We start from the raw sequence: 20,518 nt of genomic DNA on the forward strand, positions 1-20,518 counted from the left end.
ACTAGTTTTGGCCGGTGGGGAAAGACAACTTGGGGTACAAGTATACAACAAAATCTAATTAACTTATTGATTGAAAAGATTCTTTTACTTTAGATCTTCATCACTAAAATCTAAAATTTAGTTGTCTTCTGAAATTATTGTTTGATGAAACATCTGAAACAAGTCCAAATTCAAAGAATGAAGACAAGTCCATGTCCAAGCAATTATGACTGGGTCTGGAACACAGCTGTGATTTGGAACTTATTCCGTACTTGCATGCCAAGTATGAAAATACATCCTTTTTCTTTCATTCAAAAAAATGTTATAGTTGCCAGTTGTTTAAGTTGAAAATTATAAGCCAAAAAAGCAATATTAAAAAAGAAACTGCTTCAACTTTTCAGTAAGATTTTAGCTAGTTCAAGGGTATATACTAGCTGGGCAAGTTCAGGTTTTAAAGTTGATTCACCTTTATGCTTTAATAGGATATTTTCTCCAAAAAATTTTAATAATCATTCAAGTCTTATTATTTATTGCAATGCTTAAACTTTTTTTTTATCCATTGATTTTTTATTATACGAAAATTGATTAACTGTCAAAACCAAATTCCATTCAATCAAGAATTTAATTGGGGGTAAAAATCAATACTTAATGGTTCAATCCGATAAAAATAAATATTTAATAATTTTACTAATTTAGAACAAAAAAAATTCAAGATTTGTTTGATTATGATAAAATATTAAGGGTTTAAATGATTATTGAATATTTATTTAATAAATCTTTTTATCCTTTTACCTAATTTTTTTAATAATCTTTTCATCTCAAAGTATTTTTATTGTTTTTTTATAAAATTAATTTAATTTTGATCATTAGTTTATAAATTTATAAAACGTAAAATTTTAAAAATCAAATTTACAAATTTTGAATTTCAAATTTTAAATTTTTTAAAATATATATTTAAAAAAATTTTAATTAATATAATATTTTAAAAATCAAAAGCAAAATTTAGTTGGGTCCTTGCTTTTGGGTTAAAAAATCACATGATCTATTAAATTTAGTAATTTAAAATATAATACGGTGGTATAACATTAAAACAATAAAAAAATAAAAAAGTGATTCGAGTTAAAATTAAAAAAAAAAAATCTATGAATTTAACAAAAACTAAAAATATATGTTTCATGTAGATACGAATTATTACCATTTACATATTTATAAAATATAATATAAATATACAAATTATTAATACACATATAAATATACGTATTATTAGATTTATGTTATAACTTACTTTGTACTTTAAACTCAGCCTTTGATTATTGGCATGATCCTCATTTATCTATTTAATTTTAAATGTTAATTTTTTTTAAAAATAGAATCACTTGTGATAGATAAGTTGGTCCAATCCAACCCTCAACAATAAACTTCTGATTTCATTTTGTTTTTTTGAACACAACATTTTTGCTTTGAATATATGGTTGCTCTTGTTCGTTATCTTCAAAATCCGTTGGCATTAATGGTTGCAACATTGTGTGTACCAGGGAAGGAGATATTGTCTTGGAAGCTTAATCCTTAATTTGGAGAACTTTCTCACGACAATATCTCCTTCCCTGGTACACACAATGTTGCAACCAGGTAGGCCTTGATGTTAATTTGGTTGCAAGTCACGAATGGTTGTTTGCTTCTTCGCGATTCGTTTTTGGTCATAGGCCTATAATGCAGCATCACTGCAGAGGTCGTCATTGGTAAGAGCTTTAGAAGCTGTTTTTTTTTTTAATTAAATTTTGTATTGTTGAAATGTGGTTGTGTTGTTGAGGTTGTTGGTGGCAGAGGGTGGAGCTTGGCGGTGGTTCCTTAAATCCGATGTCTACTGGCAGCTTGGAAAGGGCAGTTTTTTTGTCCATTGGGGTCTGTCGTTCCTGGGAAATCGTCCAATAGTTCATCCTCGTGCTCTTATGAAGTGAGTCCTGAAATTGCGAAAGGGAAAAGGGGATTGGAGAAAAAAGCCGAGGTGACAAGCTTTGGGCCACAAAATGTTCACCCAACCCCACCTGCTGTTCACGTAGCCAAAAAAAAATCCACATCAACCGTTGTTAAATACAAATTATTTTGATATTATCAGTCAGCATAATCAACGTCAAATTAATAAATCAATGCACATGTCCGAAGTTAACAATTTAAAATCCCAAAAGATATAAATACTCAAATTCTTCAAAATATTACATAGAAATTAAATCCACATTTTCACTTAAGTACGGAAGTTATTAATACAATTTAACCTAAAAGGACGCATGTTAATTAAAACATTCCTTTACAACATTTGTTTTCTATGATGAAAAAAGACCTCAACTAATTTAATATGCACAATTTCTTTTAATAAGAATATATAGAAAAAATTTAAGTCCATATAAAGGAGTTAGAACAAATTACATCTGATACTCTATTTAGGGGGTAAAAAAATTTGAGAAAGTTGAAAATCGATTCAAGACCATAATATTTGCTTTGGTTCAGATAAATTTTTTTTCATTTTAGATTAAATTCGGATATTAAAATATATATTAAGTTTATATCGAAAAATTAAAAATAAAAAAAGAATTAAACAAAACCAAATTATATATTTATATTAACATATATATTTTTTAAAAATTTATGAAATAAAAATAATAATTTTATATCAAAAACTATTTAAATACATGAAAATTTTTTACTAAAATATTATATAAAAAAATTAAAATTTAAAATCTAACAAACTAATCTGATAAAATTTAATTCAATTTAGATAGAATTGTATGAGGACTCAATTCAAATTTGAATCAAATTTTAAAAATTTATAATATTATATAATATTGAAAAAAAACTCAACCAAATTCAAATACAAATTGTTTTCACCCCTAACTTAGCTACCTCAACCATAGACAAAATTTTGTTGTCTTGAAGCAGACGGAGTAGCCTTACGAAAGAGTCAAGGTAAATGGGCGGTGCTGTCTTCAGGTATAAATCTGAAATAGATGTCTACTTACCGCTTTAGAAAGTTCATGCATGAGTTGAAGGCAGCCAGCAAGAAGTTGGCTACGGAAGGCAGGGAAAAAAGCATGATTGAGTAAGTGAATTGGTTAGGGTTCGCTTTTTTAGTGGAGTAAAGTCGTTATCAAAACTTTTGGATCGCGTCAAAATGAAGGTTTCTTCATCATATCAGCTGATATCCTGCTACGTACGTTAGTCGCAAATAAGATGAAATATACTGCAATAACAAGTCACAGGAAGACTATAAGTATGAATGTCTTCAACTTGACAACGAGCAGGTACTCGTTCAAAATGTTAACATTCCTTCCCCAGCTTGTCTATTTGTATTATTTTTAATATGGATTTATATTTGATGCACTATATACTGACAAGATTATATTACTTTATTAATTAGATAAATAGAATAATATCACTTTATTAATGAATAATTTTTTTTTAAATATTAAATTTTTATATATTTATTTTAGGAACTGATATATAAAATTTATTCATTAATGAAGTAATATTATCTGAATCATTGATAGTGTATAAAATTTATATATTGACAATACATCATATATAAACCTTTTTAATATTTAATTTTTAACTGTAGTTGATGAAATGAATAAATTTAAAACATTTTCAAAAAGTCATAGAATTAAAAATTGAATTTAAAAATCATGGATAAAAATAAAATATTACATAAAGATCATATACAGTTAATGAAATGAATAAATTTAAAACATTTTCAAAATGTCAAAGATTTAAAAATTGAATTTAAAAATCATGGATAAAAATAAAATATTACATAAAGATCATATGACATAAAAAATTTGAATTTTTTTTTTGTTAAATAAAAATTTAGAAATAAGAGATATTACTCCATCTTTAAAACTAGAGTAAGCTGTTAATTCAATTGGGATTTACGGATTTATTAAATTTTCATCTGTAAATTTTTTTAACTTGCCTATCAACGAAAGACAATGAGGAGATTCGAACTAAATACTAATACATCCAGCATTTTTAGATATTACTTTTTGAAAAAAAAATGTATGAACTAAAAAACTTTTACTACATTGCTATATATTGACTAGAAGGGCGTTTCTTACACAGACAAATGTGGTGGCTAAACTGATATTAATTGATGATAGTGATTACCATAAATTTAAAGAGAAAGAGAGACAACGATGGATTAGGATACAGGTCCTGCTGCATAGTCGAGATGATTTTGGCCTTACAACTCCAACAAAGCATTTTAATTGCTGCATGTGGGCATTGATGATATGAACATTCTGACCAAAGACAAAAGCTAGTGAGTTCATTAATGGCTGAAATATTTTGTTGATTGAGACTAGGGAGATAAGGGTTAATGTCTTAATATATTCTTAATAAGATTAGATAGTGCTCCCTTTATGTGGGCTAAGCGCAATGAGTTATCACCTGTAAAATAAAGAACAGTGTTTGGGGCAAGTAATGGGGAGTTGTTCTTGTTCCCTCCTTACCCCTCAGCCGTGTGAGCCCATGACCCTAATGCCTAATCCTAACTCCCCCAAGAGAACGTACTGAGCGTCAAGGTTTCAGACTATAGGGCTTATCTAATGGGTATATGGTTTTCGGGTATAAAGCCCTTTAATTTTGGGCCTAATAAGTAGTAATGACAAGTTACTTCAGTATTGTTTTCTGGTTGAGTTGCAAAAAATCTGTCTAATTTGTACGAATTTAAACTGACTTAATTTTAAAAAAATAATAATATGAATTTGAATTAACTGAAACGATTCAAATCTAAACAATCAGAAAAATTAACTAGAAATTACTCTGATTTGATTTTAAAACTAAGCAATTTGTATTGAAATGACTCGAATCTTAATAACTTTAGTGTTAAACCCAAATGATCCGAACTCAACATTCTCCGCCCGTTTGTCATTGGTTAGGGTAAAAAAATTTTTGGATGTTTTTTCAAAGGATGTTTTAGTCCATAATGGGATGGGTGGTGGCCCAAAATGTGAGTTCCAACGGGCTTCACGTGTTTACGAAAGGAAATAGATGCAGTGACGCCTTTGTTCGGTTTGATAGTAATAATTATTGTAGTAATTTTAGTCATTATGAGATCAATTATGTAATGTTTAGTGAACCTCTTTTTTTTTTTTAAGTTTTAATCTTCGCTGATGAAACTAGATATATTATATATCGTATTATTTTATAATTAATTCATTTCTGTTCTTACAAAAAAAAAATTTCTATGCCTCCGTGGGTCCATGAATCAAGGCAAAGTAGGATAATCCCTCCGCAAACCAAAAATGAAAAAAAAAATACGAAAAGATCTGCTATAGGAATTTCATTAGCACAGTCAATACCCTCTTCAAATCTTCTCTACAAAAAGAAAAAAACTTTGTTATACAATGATATTAATTCCAGGTCCTAATTAATTCTAGTCATTAATCCGGGAACTGATCTCTTCAAGTATCTAACATGCAGTGTGCTACATGAAACTTTAGATCCATCAATGGATACCATCCCACAAAATGATCCAAGCTCGGTCTGAAAAAACAAAAATGGGTGTAAAAGCATTGTTACTGTTATTCACCTCAACGGTCCTATATATTATTCAAAGAATATCAATATATAGGAAACCATGCATGATCAGAAATAAAAATCAGGTTAGGCTGTATATGCTACTATCAAAAACATCTCAAGAGGTTGATGTGAAAATGGAACAAGTAGTTTTCTCGATCGAGCAATTCGCGTCGAACCAATCTTTCAAAGTCGAGGTTTCGCGGTCGTAGAAGATTGCTGTAATAAAGCAACGTTGTGACCGAGGCTGTTGGCTGAGACACTAGCGCAGTTACTAGCCTTGCTAGCGACCGTACCATGAGAGACTGCATGAACATCACAAAAATGCCAGAGAAAAAATAAAATAATATGAGGGAGAGTCCATACCATGAAACTGATTGAAGGTTCGAAAATTGACAAGTGAGGAAGATGAGTTGATTGAAGAGAAAAGCTGGAGATGGAATGAATCCAATAGGTAAGGAGGAGAGACTGAGACTGAAAGACACAGCGAGATAGATGGTTGATAAGCTAACTGAATTTTTTCAAAATTTCTCTAGCTGCCAATCTTCAGCTGATGTTCATACCTACCCTCTCCTATTGTCAACAGCTGCAAAACTGTTAAAATTGCAATACAACAACCGAGAAACCCAAGCTAATGGATTCACTAGAAGCCCAAATTGAGGCATTCATCAACCCCACTAAATTCTTAGTAAGTCACAATAAATGACAGGAGCCTCAATGTTTACTTATATTTCTGTTGCAAGTGAACTTTTTCAATTTCCCGCACACAAAAAATTGACTAGCTCGACGTTCTTGTCGAGGTTCTGGTATTATAACTTCGTAATTCGGTAATGATCAAACCCTCTTAAACAGGCGGCTAACACATGTTTTTATTTTTGTTGGAAAGAAGTCGCAGTCTTGAAATAAGAAAAAGACTGTAAGTATGAAACTTGAATCCTAAATCTGTTTGATGTAAGTGATTACACGAAGCAATTTAGCTAGCAATCGAGCTAAACGAAGAGAATTAACAGAAATTTCATCAATTGTAGAAGATTAGAATCCTATGGAAAACTGGATAACCTTATTGAATTTTTCTGATTATCATGGAAAGTAATTTGGCCAAAAAAATCCTCAATTATATACTGCCAAAGCAGTACAATAAGATGAGAAAAAATCCGTTAAATAATCAATTGACTAAGCATTAAATGTATGTACTGCATATTTACTTCATGATTATTTCTAGGCAATAATTAAATCTGTAAATACTACTGCAGGTTATCTTGCTTCCATCACTGAGACTGATACATAGTTTATGGAACAGTTGTTTGACTTGATTTCAGCTGTATCTGGCTCTTCTTCGGCTGCATAAACGAAAAAAGCTGGTTTCTTCGGTGCTGGTAGCTGTACAGTTTCATTTGAAAGCCAAACAACATCCTGAATTGTGGGTCTATCTCTTGCACGGTCTTGTACACACAAGAGACCAACATGAATGCATCTCAGTGCTTCATTTTGACAGCAGGGTTCATCCAATATTGGATCTATAAGTACTAAACCTCGACCTTCATTCCAAAGCTGCCATGCCTGATGAAAATCATGGTAGAGAAATCAGAAATATAGGGAAATTGTAGCTTCAACAAAAGGCTCATTTCAAATGAGAAAAAAAGAAAGAAGTACAAACATAACCTATAAGATTCAGTAGACGATCTGAATGATAGCAACAATTATTTTTCTTGCCACTCACAATCTCCAGTAGTAGGACTCCGAAGCTAAACACGTCAGTTTTCATTGAAACAATGCCATGAAAGGCATATTCTGGAGACATGTAGCCACTGGAGAAACAAAACAATCAGGGATACTTTTCATTACTTGAAAATAAAAAAGAAAAAAAAACAAATTAATTTCTGCTTATTCACTATACTTACTATGTTCCAACAACTCTTTTAGTATTTGCTTCAGATTCATTTAATCCAAATATTCTGGCCATGCCAAAATCAGATATTTTCGGATTCATCTCGTCGTCAAGTCAAATATTGCTAGCCTTTAAGTCTCGGTGAATCACTTTGAGTCTTGAATATTTATGGAGATAAATTAGTCCTTGAGCAATCCCTTCAATTATGTTGAAGCGTTTCTTCCAATTTAACATGTATTTCTTATCAGAATCTGCATCATGTAGAAAACTTCAGTATACAACAGTTATGATCAAATTGTGCGCAGCCAATAGTAAACTCACAGGATGGCCTACCGAAGATAAAGAAATCTAAGCTTTTGTTGGGCATGTATTCATAGATCAATATTTTTTCTTCCCCTTGAATGCAAAATCCTAAAAGCCTCACAAGATTGGTGTGCTGTAGTCTTGCAATGAGTATGGCTTCATTCTTGAACTCTAGCAGTCCTTGCCCGGAACGACTTGAAAGCCTCTTTATTGCTATTTCTCGCCCATCAAGAAGTATTCCCTGAAATGATCTCATTAGTAATTGCTAATGAGTCTTAAATATGGTTCCAGGATATCATTTACCACCTTATAAACAGGACCGAAGCCGGCTTCTCCTAGCTTGTTTCCCACTGAAAAATAGTTTGTGGCAGCAGCAATGCTTTCAAAGCTGAATACATCCAACTGATTATCATGTCCATCTTTTTTGTGACTTATCACGTTGTCATTTGAGGTTGAAGGCATTGCACCGCCCCCGATTTCGTTTAACAGCGTCCTTTGGTTCATCTTTCCGTCCCCTAAATAAGTTGCAAGTTAACTTGGGCGGGAAAAGAACCAATCAAAAGAAAAGAGATCATCAGTTTAGTTTCTTTTTAAGGATAACTACCTCTTCTTCTGTTCCTTTTCCATATGATGTAAAATATTGAGCATAATGGGGGTACAACCATAAGTCCTCCAACCAAAATGATCAGCCATATCCACCACTTGTTCTCTGGAACCAGAAAACATTAATTCATGATGTCAGAAAGTCAACTCATGAAATGCTATGCCTTGAAATAAATGGACGTATGCACCCCTAGAAATAAGACAATAGTCTTAAAAGAAGCCTAATCTGTGACCAATGGATTCAAAATTCCTAATAAATTGGGAGCAATGAAAGAGATGATTCATCAATTCTAGTCAATATTCTTGAAGGCTTTACCACATTGAAATGCACACTCAGATCATCAAATTTTCTTAAATAAAAGTTCAACTGTTATATTGAAGTAAATTGAAACTTACTTCTTGGTTCAAGAATGTATATATCGCGCTTGACATCAAGCTGATCTTCTCTGGTTATAGATTCTGTAAAACTAATTCCAGTGCTCCAAATCTCACAGCCAGTCCCATCATCATTTTTCGAAGTATAAGCAACACAAGAACAATCATTCAAGCATTCAGCCTGACAATCAATACGAGACAGGTTGTCACTCTCGCTGAATTTAAATCCAGTGCTGGACATATAACCCACATGATGCTGGAAGATGTTATGTCCCAAGCTTCTGCACTCAGGTATCTTCTGATTCGAGCACCCTGTGCTCTGGGTTTTACTACATGAAACTTCTGAAACCACAGAATCCGCCTTGGAACTCATACGTTCACCCTCTGAATTCAGTTTTAACCTTGGGAAAATGGTAACAGCTTTCTTCACAGTGTAATTGAAGTATGTTTCATTCTCATTTGAAACGTAACCAAAATCGTAGGAACTATTGGATAAGGCCAAGAGAAAGCCTTGCAGCGAAGACCCGCTTTTCCAGTAGATTTCCCCTCGCCACCATATAATCAACTGACTTTTATCACTAAGATCCAACCCCGGGGTAAAAGACCCTGATGCAGGCGACATATCACTTCTCCATGATGTCAGAGACCAATTGAGACCAGTCTTGGAGTTCATTCCCACTTTCATCCCCGGAAGAAGCGTATCTGTAGGATGATCGAAGCTTTGCCATAAAACCTGCTTCATAGATCCATCCGAATTCAAATCATGTAGCACAAGATTGCCAGAATCCTCTAGAGTAGCACTAGTGTTACTTGGTCCGAATACAATACCACAGGTTCAGCAGATTCATGTAAAATTTTTAAGTTGCCCTGATCATCTATTTCAAGAATCCCAGAAGTGCCAAATATAGAAGTGTTTCGATTTGCAACCCAAACTAGATTGTCATCTTCTCCATAGTACCATATTCCCAAGTAAGAATTATTCTCGTGGACAGACTTGAATCCTAACTTGAACATCCCAGAAGTTGAAACCAACTGCTGATAATGGTTCAGCTGTTGACCTTGCATTATTGTGGCTGTCTGAGAATAAGTAGGTCTGGAGAGCCATGGAAGAAGGCATGAAAGACAGAAGAGGATAAGATTTCTTGCTCTGGTAGCCATCAAGGAAGAGTAGAGCTTAGTTACATATCTTTTAATGTATACTACAATTTCGTTATTGATATTAATAACAGTACTTTCCTGTTGGTCAACTTTGAGGGCTAGATCAGTAGTTGACTATTTGATTCAAATGAGACAACTTGTTTCGGCACTTAAAAGCTTTTAATTAATAATCGCATTTCAATTACAGACCACGAAGGATTGGGTTGGGCCAAATTTTAAAAGACTGTGACTTGACGTCAAATTATTATTTTTAATATTTGATTTCGATTCTCCACGTATATATTATATGACGCTAGCTAATCTATAATTAATTTAATTAATTTAATGATTTTAACTTAATTTAATAAAATTTAATATGAGGCAGCAATTAATCACGCCCTGCTACGCGCGTGGAAATTTACTTTATTTATACGGGGATTTTACAAGATTCCACAATTCTCAATAGTTGTGTTTTAGGGTTAGAGCTTTATTTTTCTTCTCTCAATTTCTCTGATCTCTTCTAAATTTCAGTCGCAAAACCCTAACCCTAAACTCCCAACCATGTCGTCCAAGCAAGGTAGTCTCATTTACGCGTTCAAAGACCTTGACTTTTGCCAATTTCGATGTGTCAAATTTCTCTACAGAGCTTTTTGCTTCCTTTTTTGGGCTATTGCTGTTTATTTCAAAGATTTTGATTTGTTTGTTTTTGGGGCTTTTCTTAGGTGGCAAAGTGAAGCCTTTGAAGCAACCCAAATCTGAAAAGAGAGAATACGACGAGGTATTACAATTATTTATATTATTTGAATCGATCTATTGTGTAAACAAAAAAAAAAAATTGCATATCTTGAATTATTATAATCTTTTTTGTTCATATTTACTTTGTCTCAAGATATGGTATCCTGTTAACTGACATAAAATTGAAAAAAAAAAATCATGTTAACCGTGTGGAATTTGTGCTTTTATATTGTGAATTGCAATCTGTTCAATCTTAGAATTCAGTTGTTTTTGTGATAAGTGGGCCCAAAATTATGCAATACTTTTCAGATTAAATTCTTCGTATTCATGGTCTATTTTCATTTGCCAAGATTTTGTATCATCCCAAAGAATTTTGTTGATTCAAGTAATTCTATTTGGAGGCATATCCCTAATGTCAATTTATTTGCTATTGTGCAGCATGATTTGGCTAACATTCAAAAAAAGAAGGAAGAAGAGAAGGTGAGATATTGGGTTTTTGACTCATGCAGTTTTTGTTTATCCCTCTAGCTCTTTTTCTCTTTCTAAAAATATGTTTCGTGAACCACCAATCTGATCTGTACTCTGTGATAAGCAGGCACTTAAAGAGCTGAGATCAAAGGCACAACAGAAGGGGTCATTTGGTGGTGCTGGTCTTAAGAAGAGTGGTAAGAAATAAGGGTCTAAAAACCCAGCTAAACGGAAACTATTGAGCCTTGTGTTGGGATTACTATTTGTATTATGATCACATCTTTTGTTTTAGTGTGATGGTCTATAAAACCTTGTGTCGAATGTCCTCATGTAAAACTTAAGTTATATGTTTTTGCTTTTGTCTGTGTGTTTGTGACTTGCTAATACCTGGATTTGGCTTGTGAGTCTGATTCCTTAAGCACCCCGGATAATCTGACCTTGCCTTTGCTTGCTCTGCGATGCATCATGAATTTTCATTTCAATATAGAGCCTTAAGCGTATGTGAGATGCTATTCTTCTATGGTGAAATGTGAAACTGTCTGAGTTAAAGAATTTTGTTTCTCACATGAATTATCAAATATAACTGAATATTGGTTCTCCCTTGAGCATTACTCGTGATTGGATGAAGTGAGTATTTAGCACATTAACTTTAACTTCAATCTATAAAATTGTAAAAAAATTGTTGTATTCAATAACTTTAAGCGGTATTATCTATTGTGGAGCAATGTATTTTTGGAGCATAATTTCGTTATTAATGACTAAGGATGCTAAATTTCATGGTTCATTCATTTAGGATTAAGCGAAATTGACTTTCTTGGCTACCTAGAGGCTACAACTGTGCATCTTAAGTTCAACATTTTTGTTATTGCAAAAATTTAAAACGATTAAAAAAGGACGCACTTTTAGGTAATGAACCATATATAATAATCAGGTGCTGAATGTGCCCTATGATTGAACAGAATGGCAGTCTGTCTCATTCAGAGAAGCAAAATGGGATGAATATATTTTGTACAATCATTAAATGAGTACCACACAACCAAGCTTGTTCACCAAAAAGAAATCATATCTAATATTCTTTATCTAACAAAATGGATTCAAAATCATGCACCCCAAAATTTTCAAAGTGCATTTATAAAGCCAAGAAGAGCAAGATTGCATCACATTTTGAGCCGTAGCAAAAGTTTATTTTGCTTTCCTCATGTCTATATGCTTAGATATCAGCATAACCAACTGTAGGATAGGTTAAAGCAAGTTGTCAAGACAGTCAAGGAAGTTGCATTCCTCCATTATTGCTTCTCTGGCATTGCCAGTTCTTCATTTTGCGCCCAGGTTTGGGCCTCTCTGATTCTTTCAACATCAAGTCAATGCACACAAGATAAGCAGAATGGTAGGAGGATATAGAATGTCTAAATCTTACTAATCTTACTAAAGCTATCTATATAACATGAAATGTAGGTGCACCAAAACAGCACTATCGATAGATAAGCAATGAGCTCAGTGAACTTCGAGACTTGCCAACTTTCCAAAACAAGCCATTCACCACAAAGTAAACCAAATTAAAATCCACACCAAAGGTTTTATAAAGATAACAAAGAAGGTTTTATAGTTCATGTCTGTATTAGTGTTCCCATGCCCACAATCAGGGAAAACATACGAGTCTCTATACAGTAAAGGTTGGATGACATCATGCCTGTTAAGCGTAAGATCTCAACCATGAATCATACATAGGCATTCTTTAGGTGAGTTATTTACTGCCGTTCTGTAACTGACATGCCAAAGAAGCCTTTATACCCAGTGATTGGATCATGTAATATAGAATTCACTTCTCCAATAATAAACAAGCTAAAAGAACGCATCCATTGATTACACTTAACGTTTGAAAAAGTATAGGACTAAAAAAATTCCTTATATCAGCATAATCATAAGCTAAAACAATAATGAGGCAACAGATTGTCATTATGAATTCCAACATCACACAATGCAAGAAGGACAAAAGTAGCTCTTTGATGAAAGGTGAACTAACAAGTAGAAGAACCGGTATCACATTACACTTACAAGGTCATAGTGAGAAGGAAATATTATTGTCAGCTCAAACGCTGGAACTTGCAGCAAAGATAGTACACCACTGTCATGAATAACAATAAAAAAAAAAGCTCAATCACAACCCCACCCTCTAATGAATTAAAAATGAAGGGTGCCCAACACATTAAGTGGTCTGCTCACCAAATTCTTAAGCATAGCTATCCTACATAGTGCTGAAAATGATTTATGAATAACATCATTAAATTGGTATATAATCAAATTTCGCATCAAACTAAGAGACATTCATAATCCAGCATCATCCTAGCCTTCAAAAACTAAAATTCAAGTGGTCTGTTCGTCAAATTCTTAAGCATAGCTATCCTACATAGTGCTGAAAATGATTTATTAATAACATCATTAAATTGGTATATAATCAAATTTCCCATCAAACTAAGAGACATTCATATTCCAGCATCATCTACCCTTCAAAAACTAAAATTCTATGATAGAAAAGCTCCAATATAAACATTATAGTCCAACTAAGAAACATTCAGATTGATCCAACTACGAACCAACTTACAAGACATTATAGTGAACATTGGTTCATCATTTTAGCTACATGATTTAACATTAGAAACCAGGGAGAGTCAGCTATTAATGGTTGCTGGCAAAAGATAGCAAATTTCATTTTCTTAAACAAATCCAGATCACCCACTATCAAAGAAATTTTATATTAAAAAGGGTCTCTTCCTAAAAATTATGAAACCCCATAAAAAACTTGAAGGAAAAAAGAAAACATTTATAAGACTTCAAAAAATAGAATTCAAAGAGAGAAGAAGACGAAGAGATTTGTAAAAGACTTACTATGGGGAAATCGAGGGGGAAACGACGAGTCATTTTCTCTTCCTTGGGAGCCATGCAAACAACATGTTTCTGCCTTACACTGTAACTTGTCCGAGGATTTCGACGAAAAGCCCGTGGCGGCAAGACTTAGAGACGGCTAAAATTGTGGGTCTGAAGTTGAAATTTGATGGAAGAGCTTGACGTTGAGGTAGAATTAGAAGAAGGAAACGAAGAGGAAGAAATCAGAGAGGTTTTGTCATTGTAGCAGTTGTTAGCAACGCCATCACGGTGATGCGCCCTTAGCTCTTTTATTTTTGTCTCTCTTTTTCTTGTTCTCCTGTTGTTTTCCCACGGTTTATACGTTGTTGAATTTATTTTGAAAGATTTGGCCAAAAGAATTTTATTTTGAAAGGAACCATTGGTTGATGGATCATGTATCTTACATTTGGGATTTAAGATGCAGTTGGTTGAATAATCAGATTAATTTTAATGAGATTTAAATTAATCGTAAAAGTAAAATTCATTATTATAATAATAAAATTAAAATCAATTATAAAATATATATTTTGATGAAAAATAATAATGAAGATGAAATAAATTATTAAATTGTAACAAAAATAAAAAAATATTGTTAAACATATTAAATAAAAATTATATATATTAACAATTTTAATTATTTAATATTTATAAAATTAATAAAATATTAAAAATATTAAATTATTTTTATGTTAAAGAATAATGTTGAAAATAAATAATTAAAATTCATTTATTAATTTATTATATAATAATTATTTATTATATTGTAATTTTTTAAATAAAAATAAAACTAAAAAATTTTTAAAAAAAAGTTAAGGGGCAAAGATTTTTTTGTCTCTGCAACTTAACTTAAGAGACCAAAAAAAAAAAAAAAAAAAACACAAAAAAAAAGGCTATGAGTGCGTTCACCGGGAGAAAAAAATTTTAGTGGGTGACTAGAGCCAAACGTGCCGCGCTTAAGATCCGTTTGAATCTCAATCGATCAAATTGGTACAAAAATGAATGGCAGCCGGCCTCCCACCGAATCTTCGATTGCATCCAAACGAGGCTTTAGACTCAATTCGAAGCCCAAACACCTAAACAAAAGGCTTCTAAGGATCCCATGGAGGAAACTTAATTATTTATTAAGAAGAGAAAAACGAAATAAAATTTAGCTCTATTGATTTATATGATTATTGTTAAGAGATAACATTTAAAAAGTTAACTTGAATTTCAAAATCTATAACCATTTTTATATTCTTAAATTATAACTTGTTTATATAATAAAAATGAAAAAGGATTAGAGGATGATAAACACTTTGATTTTCATGAATCTTGAATTATAATAGTTGTTGGACAGTGTTTTAGGATATTTGACAATTGACAATTGACAATTGAATTATTTTACTCTCTCGTATTTACTTGATCTTGGAAAGCCAAATTCCAACAACCTCTAACTGTCTTTGTTTCTTAAGTTTCTTGGTTAAAAATTGATGCCGATTTGGCATCAAAATTTTAGCATAAATAGAACAATATTGTAGTGATATATAAATTTAATCATTTATGTATTTGTTTGATTTATAATTTATTTTTTTATATCATATTTTATACGAAAATTACGTATCATAATTTATGTCAATACAAAAAATAAAAATTTTATTTTTTGACTTTTATTAAACTTATATATAATTTTTATTAAAATTTTAATTTATCACATATATATCTTATAATATATTCATATTATGTCTCCATATCATGTATTAAATGATCAAATCTAACATTTAGTTTGAATATTATTGCGAGAGTTAGGCTTTAGATATTGCCAATAAAGATGGGAGTTGGAATGGTGCTGTATTTGATACTTGTGGAAGAGTGTGAGCAGAAGAAATTGTCAATCAAATTAAAATTTATAGCGAGGTTTACCATCACCGCCGTTAGAGATGGACCTTCTCATGGCTTCAACTATTGGACGTATGAATGTATATACGCGAGAACAGCTTCACCCAGTGTGCAGAAAGAGCGGCCGAGGAAGCCTGAGAACGATGCTTATAGCAGGAGGTTTACCAGGGCTTAGTAGCTGGATTTTTTGCTATCCATTAGATACTGTAAAAACCAGATTGCAGGCTCAGTCACCATCCTCCTCGCAAAAGTACAATAGCACCATTAATTGCCTCCATAAAAGTGTAAAACAGGAGGTATATGGCGTTGTATGGCGAGGGCTAGGAACCGCTGTCACTAGAGCTTTTGTAGTCAATGGTGCTACATTTTCTGCTTTAATTATTGCATTGAGGTGTTTATTCAACAATGGAAACATTCATCCAGAGAACACGATCTAGAATAAAAATGTACCTCTATGCAAAAAGGAATGAGATTAATTGACCAATTCATTCTACATTATTCCTTCAGCATTATACATTCAGATACTATGGAGAAACATCTTCTATATTCAGCGATAAACAATCCGGACCCTTGTTTAATGCATTATAAAATAAACACATTCAATTCGCTTCCATCCTTTGCTTCCAAATCATTGAGCGTGATCAGCAATCATCCAGCCCCAGCTGACCTACGCTAGTGCATATAATCACAGTTTTTTAACGGCCAACATGGCCGAACTGAGATACACCTGGACAGTTGAAAAATTCTGACCCTATATGCCTCCATAGCACCCTCTCACATCATGAGTGCCACACCATCAGCAACCTGAGCTTCACCTGCCAAAACCGGTCCAACAGGGTCACAGAGATCCATCCACTATATTTCCATTTTCTGCCACTAGCTGAGGAAGCACCCATCATCTTTGATAATGCAAGCATCTTATCCTCACCCATACTGTCAAATAATATAAATCCAACCCGGACATGCTCCATCTTATCACTTTATCATATCCACACCCCATTTCTTATGGTCATCGAATTTCAGTTCACTCTCTTTTAATGTAGCCTACACCAGTCGTTTCTAGTATTATCTGACTTCCAAAATTGTTCAACACATACTCCTTGTCCTTAAAGCTCATTTGATTAGCTTAACTAGAGATATATCAGCAATCCTTGTGTCCCTGAGTGAACAAGCATGGAGCATTATTTGGCCTCTTCAGCAATCTGCTTAGCCTGCTCACAGTACTTCGAACTGTAATGCTACAACTCCATTATGCTGCAATTTTTATAGATTAGTGAATCAAGACAAAGCAACAGGGAAAAGAGAGTGCAGATGAGATAAAGTTTGCTTGGTTGCTTACCTTTCTGCTTTGGTCTTCTACATAAACATAGTTAGGGATGGTATCAGGTCAAGTCGGAGCAAGCTTTTACTCGTCTCGAATCTAATCCGACTTTATACCCATGATACCTGAACCTGATATTGTATAAAATCATACCTAACCCGACCTGATTCGAAATTAATAAAATACTATTTTTTAATATAAATTTAAATTTAAATAAATATAAAAAAATATACAAATATAAAATTAAATAAATAATTAAAAATAATTGTTTTATAAATATATATCGGGTTGGGGCGGGTTTGCCTAAAACCTAACCCTGACCCAAACCTGAAAATTTTTTTTTTTTTGTTACTGGATTCAACCCAAAGCCCTATTAAAGAAAAAAAAAACCAACTCTAAGCAATCGGGTCGGGTCTGAACCCGCCGGTTACGGGTGGGTTTGCCATCCCTAAACACAGGTTAGAATATCTAAGCCAGGAAAACCAAGAAGTTTCAGAGAAGGTAAAAACAGGGCAAACAACAAGTAAGGCATATAAAGAGAGGAAGAGAATCAGTACCACTCAGTAAATTCAAAAACGTTTAAATAAGCCTGGAGTATAGCATTGGCTTGAGATCACTTGGGTGTGGTTTTATTAGTACAAACTGAAATAAGAAAGCATGTGTACATGATCTTATTTGTTAGACTAACATCACATCCTCTAAAATGAGATGTTCCCAGCATGCTAGTGCAATCTTTATGCCTGTTATTTAGATAAATGACATTCAAAGTTCAAAATCTCTTTTTACAGATGCCAATAAAAATGCATTAATATTTAATGGGTTACATGTACAACCATAAATTTGAAATAGCAATGACTTTCAAAATCATATTCCCTAATTGCAGCACCTCTACTGGATCCATCTCTTTGAAGACATTAGCATGCATCATTTGCATAACATCCTACATGGTAAACTGTAAATGGAGCATACACAAAGGCTATGGACTAATTAACAATGGTCAATGTTGGCTATAGGCTCAGAACTGAATTAGGCAACTCAGTGTAGTCTTCGTTATCTTGATAACAATATGGTCCTACCATATATGCAATTGTACTAGTAAACAAACAAAACTTATATACAAGCTCCAATTCTCCTCGCTGTTAGCTCTCAGAAAAGTTAATTTGCAATAATTAAATAAAGCATAAACGAAAATACAACACATAGAGCAGATATTCTATATGTTAGTCTAGGATAAAAGGGAAAAAATGTTCAATTACACAAAACAAATAAACTTCTTAATCAGGGCAGTGATCAAGATAGCTATACTGTGAATCCGTAATCACTCAATAGCAAAAAGCTACTGAATCAATCTCATCTACATTTAAGTAGTGAGAACCAAAAATGTAATTACATAAACAGTTTGAGAGACTGATTAACCAACTTATTCTAGTTCATTTCTGTATTATATCCTCAAAGAGTTCAACATGCAAAATACAGCATATCCAAACCATAACCTTAGCAAAACTAAAACAACAACAGCTGTAAGGAGAAAAAAAAAAGACTCATATTCTCAACAACAACAACAACAACAACAACCAAAAGAAAGATACATTCCTTAATCAAGCTCCTCGTACTCCAAACCCTTCCATCCCTTCCTCACTAACGTTAAGCCCCGCCATCTCCTCCTCCAATCCACAACTATTCTCGACCAAAACATGAGGATCATTATAATGCCTAACCGCCTCTACGATCCCACGAACACGCTTATACGGATAAGAGCAATTATCAAACACTTCAGATCCCACAAAAACACCATCACACCCTAGCTGCATCATCAATGCAGCATCTGCCGGAGTCACAATTCCACCAGCAGCAAAATGCACAACTGGCAGCCTCCCCATTTGCTTAGTTTGAGCGACCAAATCATAAGGGGCAGCAATTTTCTTGGAAAACGAGAAAACTTCATCTTCATCCATGTTATTTAAAATCCTAATTTCACCCATCACAGACCTGACGTTTTTAACCGTTTCAACAATGTTACCAGTCCCTAACAAGTCACCTTGTGTTCTAATCATGGCAGCTCCTTCTCTCACTCTCCTCAACGCTTCGCCGAGATTTTTGCAGCCGCAAACAAAAGGGCATCTAAAATTATGTTTGTTAATAAAATTATCTTCATCAGCTACAGCTAAAACCTCGCTTTCGTCAATGTAATCGACTCCGACTCGTTCGAGTATCTGGGCTTCAACAAAATGGCCGATGCGGCAACGAGCCATGACGGGGATTGAAACGGCGCGTTTTATTTGTTTGATGAGAGAAGGATCCGGCATGCGTGCAATCCCTTGGCGGTTGGGTTCGGTGACGACTAAACAACACGCACCGGCTTCTTCGGCGATTTTGGATTGGTTGAGGGTTGAGACTTCGAGAATGGCGCCGCCACGGAGCATTTGGGCCAGGCCCACTTTGATTGACAATGGGTTTTTCTTGGTGTCGGTGATGGCCGTGTTGTTGTAGAGTGTTACGGCTCCGTCATCTGCCATAGCTGCCAGATGCTTGTGGATTTGATTCAATGAAAGCAGCGGAAGCGTATTTCGGTTTCGTCAGATTTGAGTTATGTGGAACGAATAAAGGGTGGGAGCCTGGGAGGGAATAAAAGAAGCACTAGCTGGTGGTGATTGATTTGTTCGAGAAGTTTCATGAAGATTCAAAGGTGTGTGTTTGGTATTTAGTCGGTGGGGAAGGAAATTTATAGAAACTTCTCTCCTTTAGTTCTGGTTCCACGTTGCAAAGCTCGGACGGACAAGGCAACAAAGTAAGCATATTGTTGCGGTATCACGGGCCGAATCTCTACTCTCTTGGACATGGACTGATGCACGGGCCGTGTTTGAAGCATGTTGGAGATCGATTTAGGGTATATTTAGATGGGTAGAAAGAATAATTTCACGGAAAAAAAATAGTAATTAAAATTATTGTAGTCATGATTAAAAAAAATTTACATTGGACCTAAAGATTCAATAAAAATTTTGTACTACATTTAATCAAAATTATTAATTTCTCATTTGATTTTTACTAGTGATTTTTTAAATTTAACTGCACCTCTGATGCATCTTAATTCACCTTTCATAATGTCCCGTTTGGATGCCAATGACCTTTGGTAAACTGTGATTAAAGCTCATAAACGCACTGATTCTGCATTTGATACACTATCTCAATGAAGATTAGATGCTTTTAACTGGACTAAAGCTGTGTTTAGCCACTGCTACTTTTCCTTCCGGTGAAACTTTTAGTTTTTCACCCTGCTTTTTTCTTTTTGTCTTTAATTTCCTTGCTTTTTCTTTTTTCTTCTCTTTCTGTTCTTAGATTAAAATGAATGGTGGATATATCCT

General features: G+C 33.5%; 2 protein-coding genes and 1 long non-coding RNA gene across 5 annotated transcripts; all 3 read right to left on the reverse strand.

The window, feature by feature from the left end:
• Positions 1-5,183: 5,183 nt before the first annotated feature.
• Positions 5,184-9,972, reverse strand: LOC111278928 (receptor-like serine/threonine-protein kinase SD1-6). 2 transcript variants are annotated; one of them, XM_089764664.1, is made up of 7 exons: positions 8,738-9,941; positions 8,343-8,447; positions 8,045-8,253; positions 7,769-7,979; positions 7,449-7,686; positions 7,205-7,355; positions 5,184-7,107 (listed from the first exon to the last, which is right to left on the reverse strand). In XM_089764664.1, exons 5-7 carry the CDS (start codon positions 7,535-7,537, stop codon positions 6,802-6,804), a joined length of 546 nt encoding a protein of 181 aa, XP_089620790.1. In that variant the 5' UTR covers positions 7,538-7,686; positions 7,769-7,979; positions 8,045-8,253; positions 8,343-8,447; positions 8,738-9,941; the 3' UTR covers positions 5,184-6,801. The 2 variants fall into 2 exon arrangements, with proteins under 2 accessions (XP_089620790.1, XP_089620791.1); XM_089764665.1 differs by having other exon boundaries at positions 6,970-7,107; positions 7,210-7,355; positions 8,738-9,972.
• A 2,075-nt stretch (positions 9,973-12,047) lies between these two features.
• On the reverse strand, positions 12,048-14,532 carry LOC149517613 (uncharacterized). 2 transcript variants are annotated; one of them, XR_016344026.1, is made up of 3 exons: positions 13,943-14,526; positions 13,112-13,181; positions 12,048-12,403 (listed from the first exon to the last, which is right to left on the reverse strand). It is a non-coding gene; the product is annotated as an uncharacterized LOC149517613 (long non-coding RNA). The 2 variants fall into 2 exon arrangements; XR_016344025.1 differs by lacking the exon at positions 13,112-13,181 and having other exon boundaries at positions 13,943-14,532.
• Positions 14,533-18,567: 4,035 nt separating this feature from the next.
• Positions 18,568-20,018, reverse strand: LOC111278930 (pyridoxal 5'-phosphate synthase-like subunit PDX1.2). Its single transcript, XM_022865691.2, has one exon. It carries the CDS (start codon positions 19,670-19,672, stop codon positions 18,755-18,757), a length of 918 nt encoding a protein of 305 aa, XP_022721426.2. The 5' UTR covers positions 19,673-20,018; the 3' UTR covers positions 18,568-18,754.
• Between the last annotated feature and the right edge of the window lie 500 nt (positions 20,019-20,518).

The sequence above is a fragment of the Durio zibethinus genome, chromosome 8, assembly GCF_047325235.1.
Source record: "Durio zibethinus cultivar Kanyao isolate XHJ-2024 chromosome 8, ASM4732523v1, whole genome shotgun sequence".
NCBI lineage: Eukaryota > Viridiplantae > Streptophyta > Magnoliopsida > Malvales > Malvaceae > Durio > Durio zibethinus.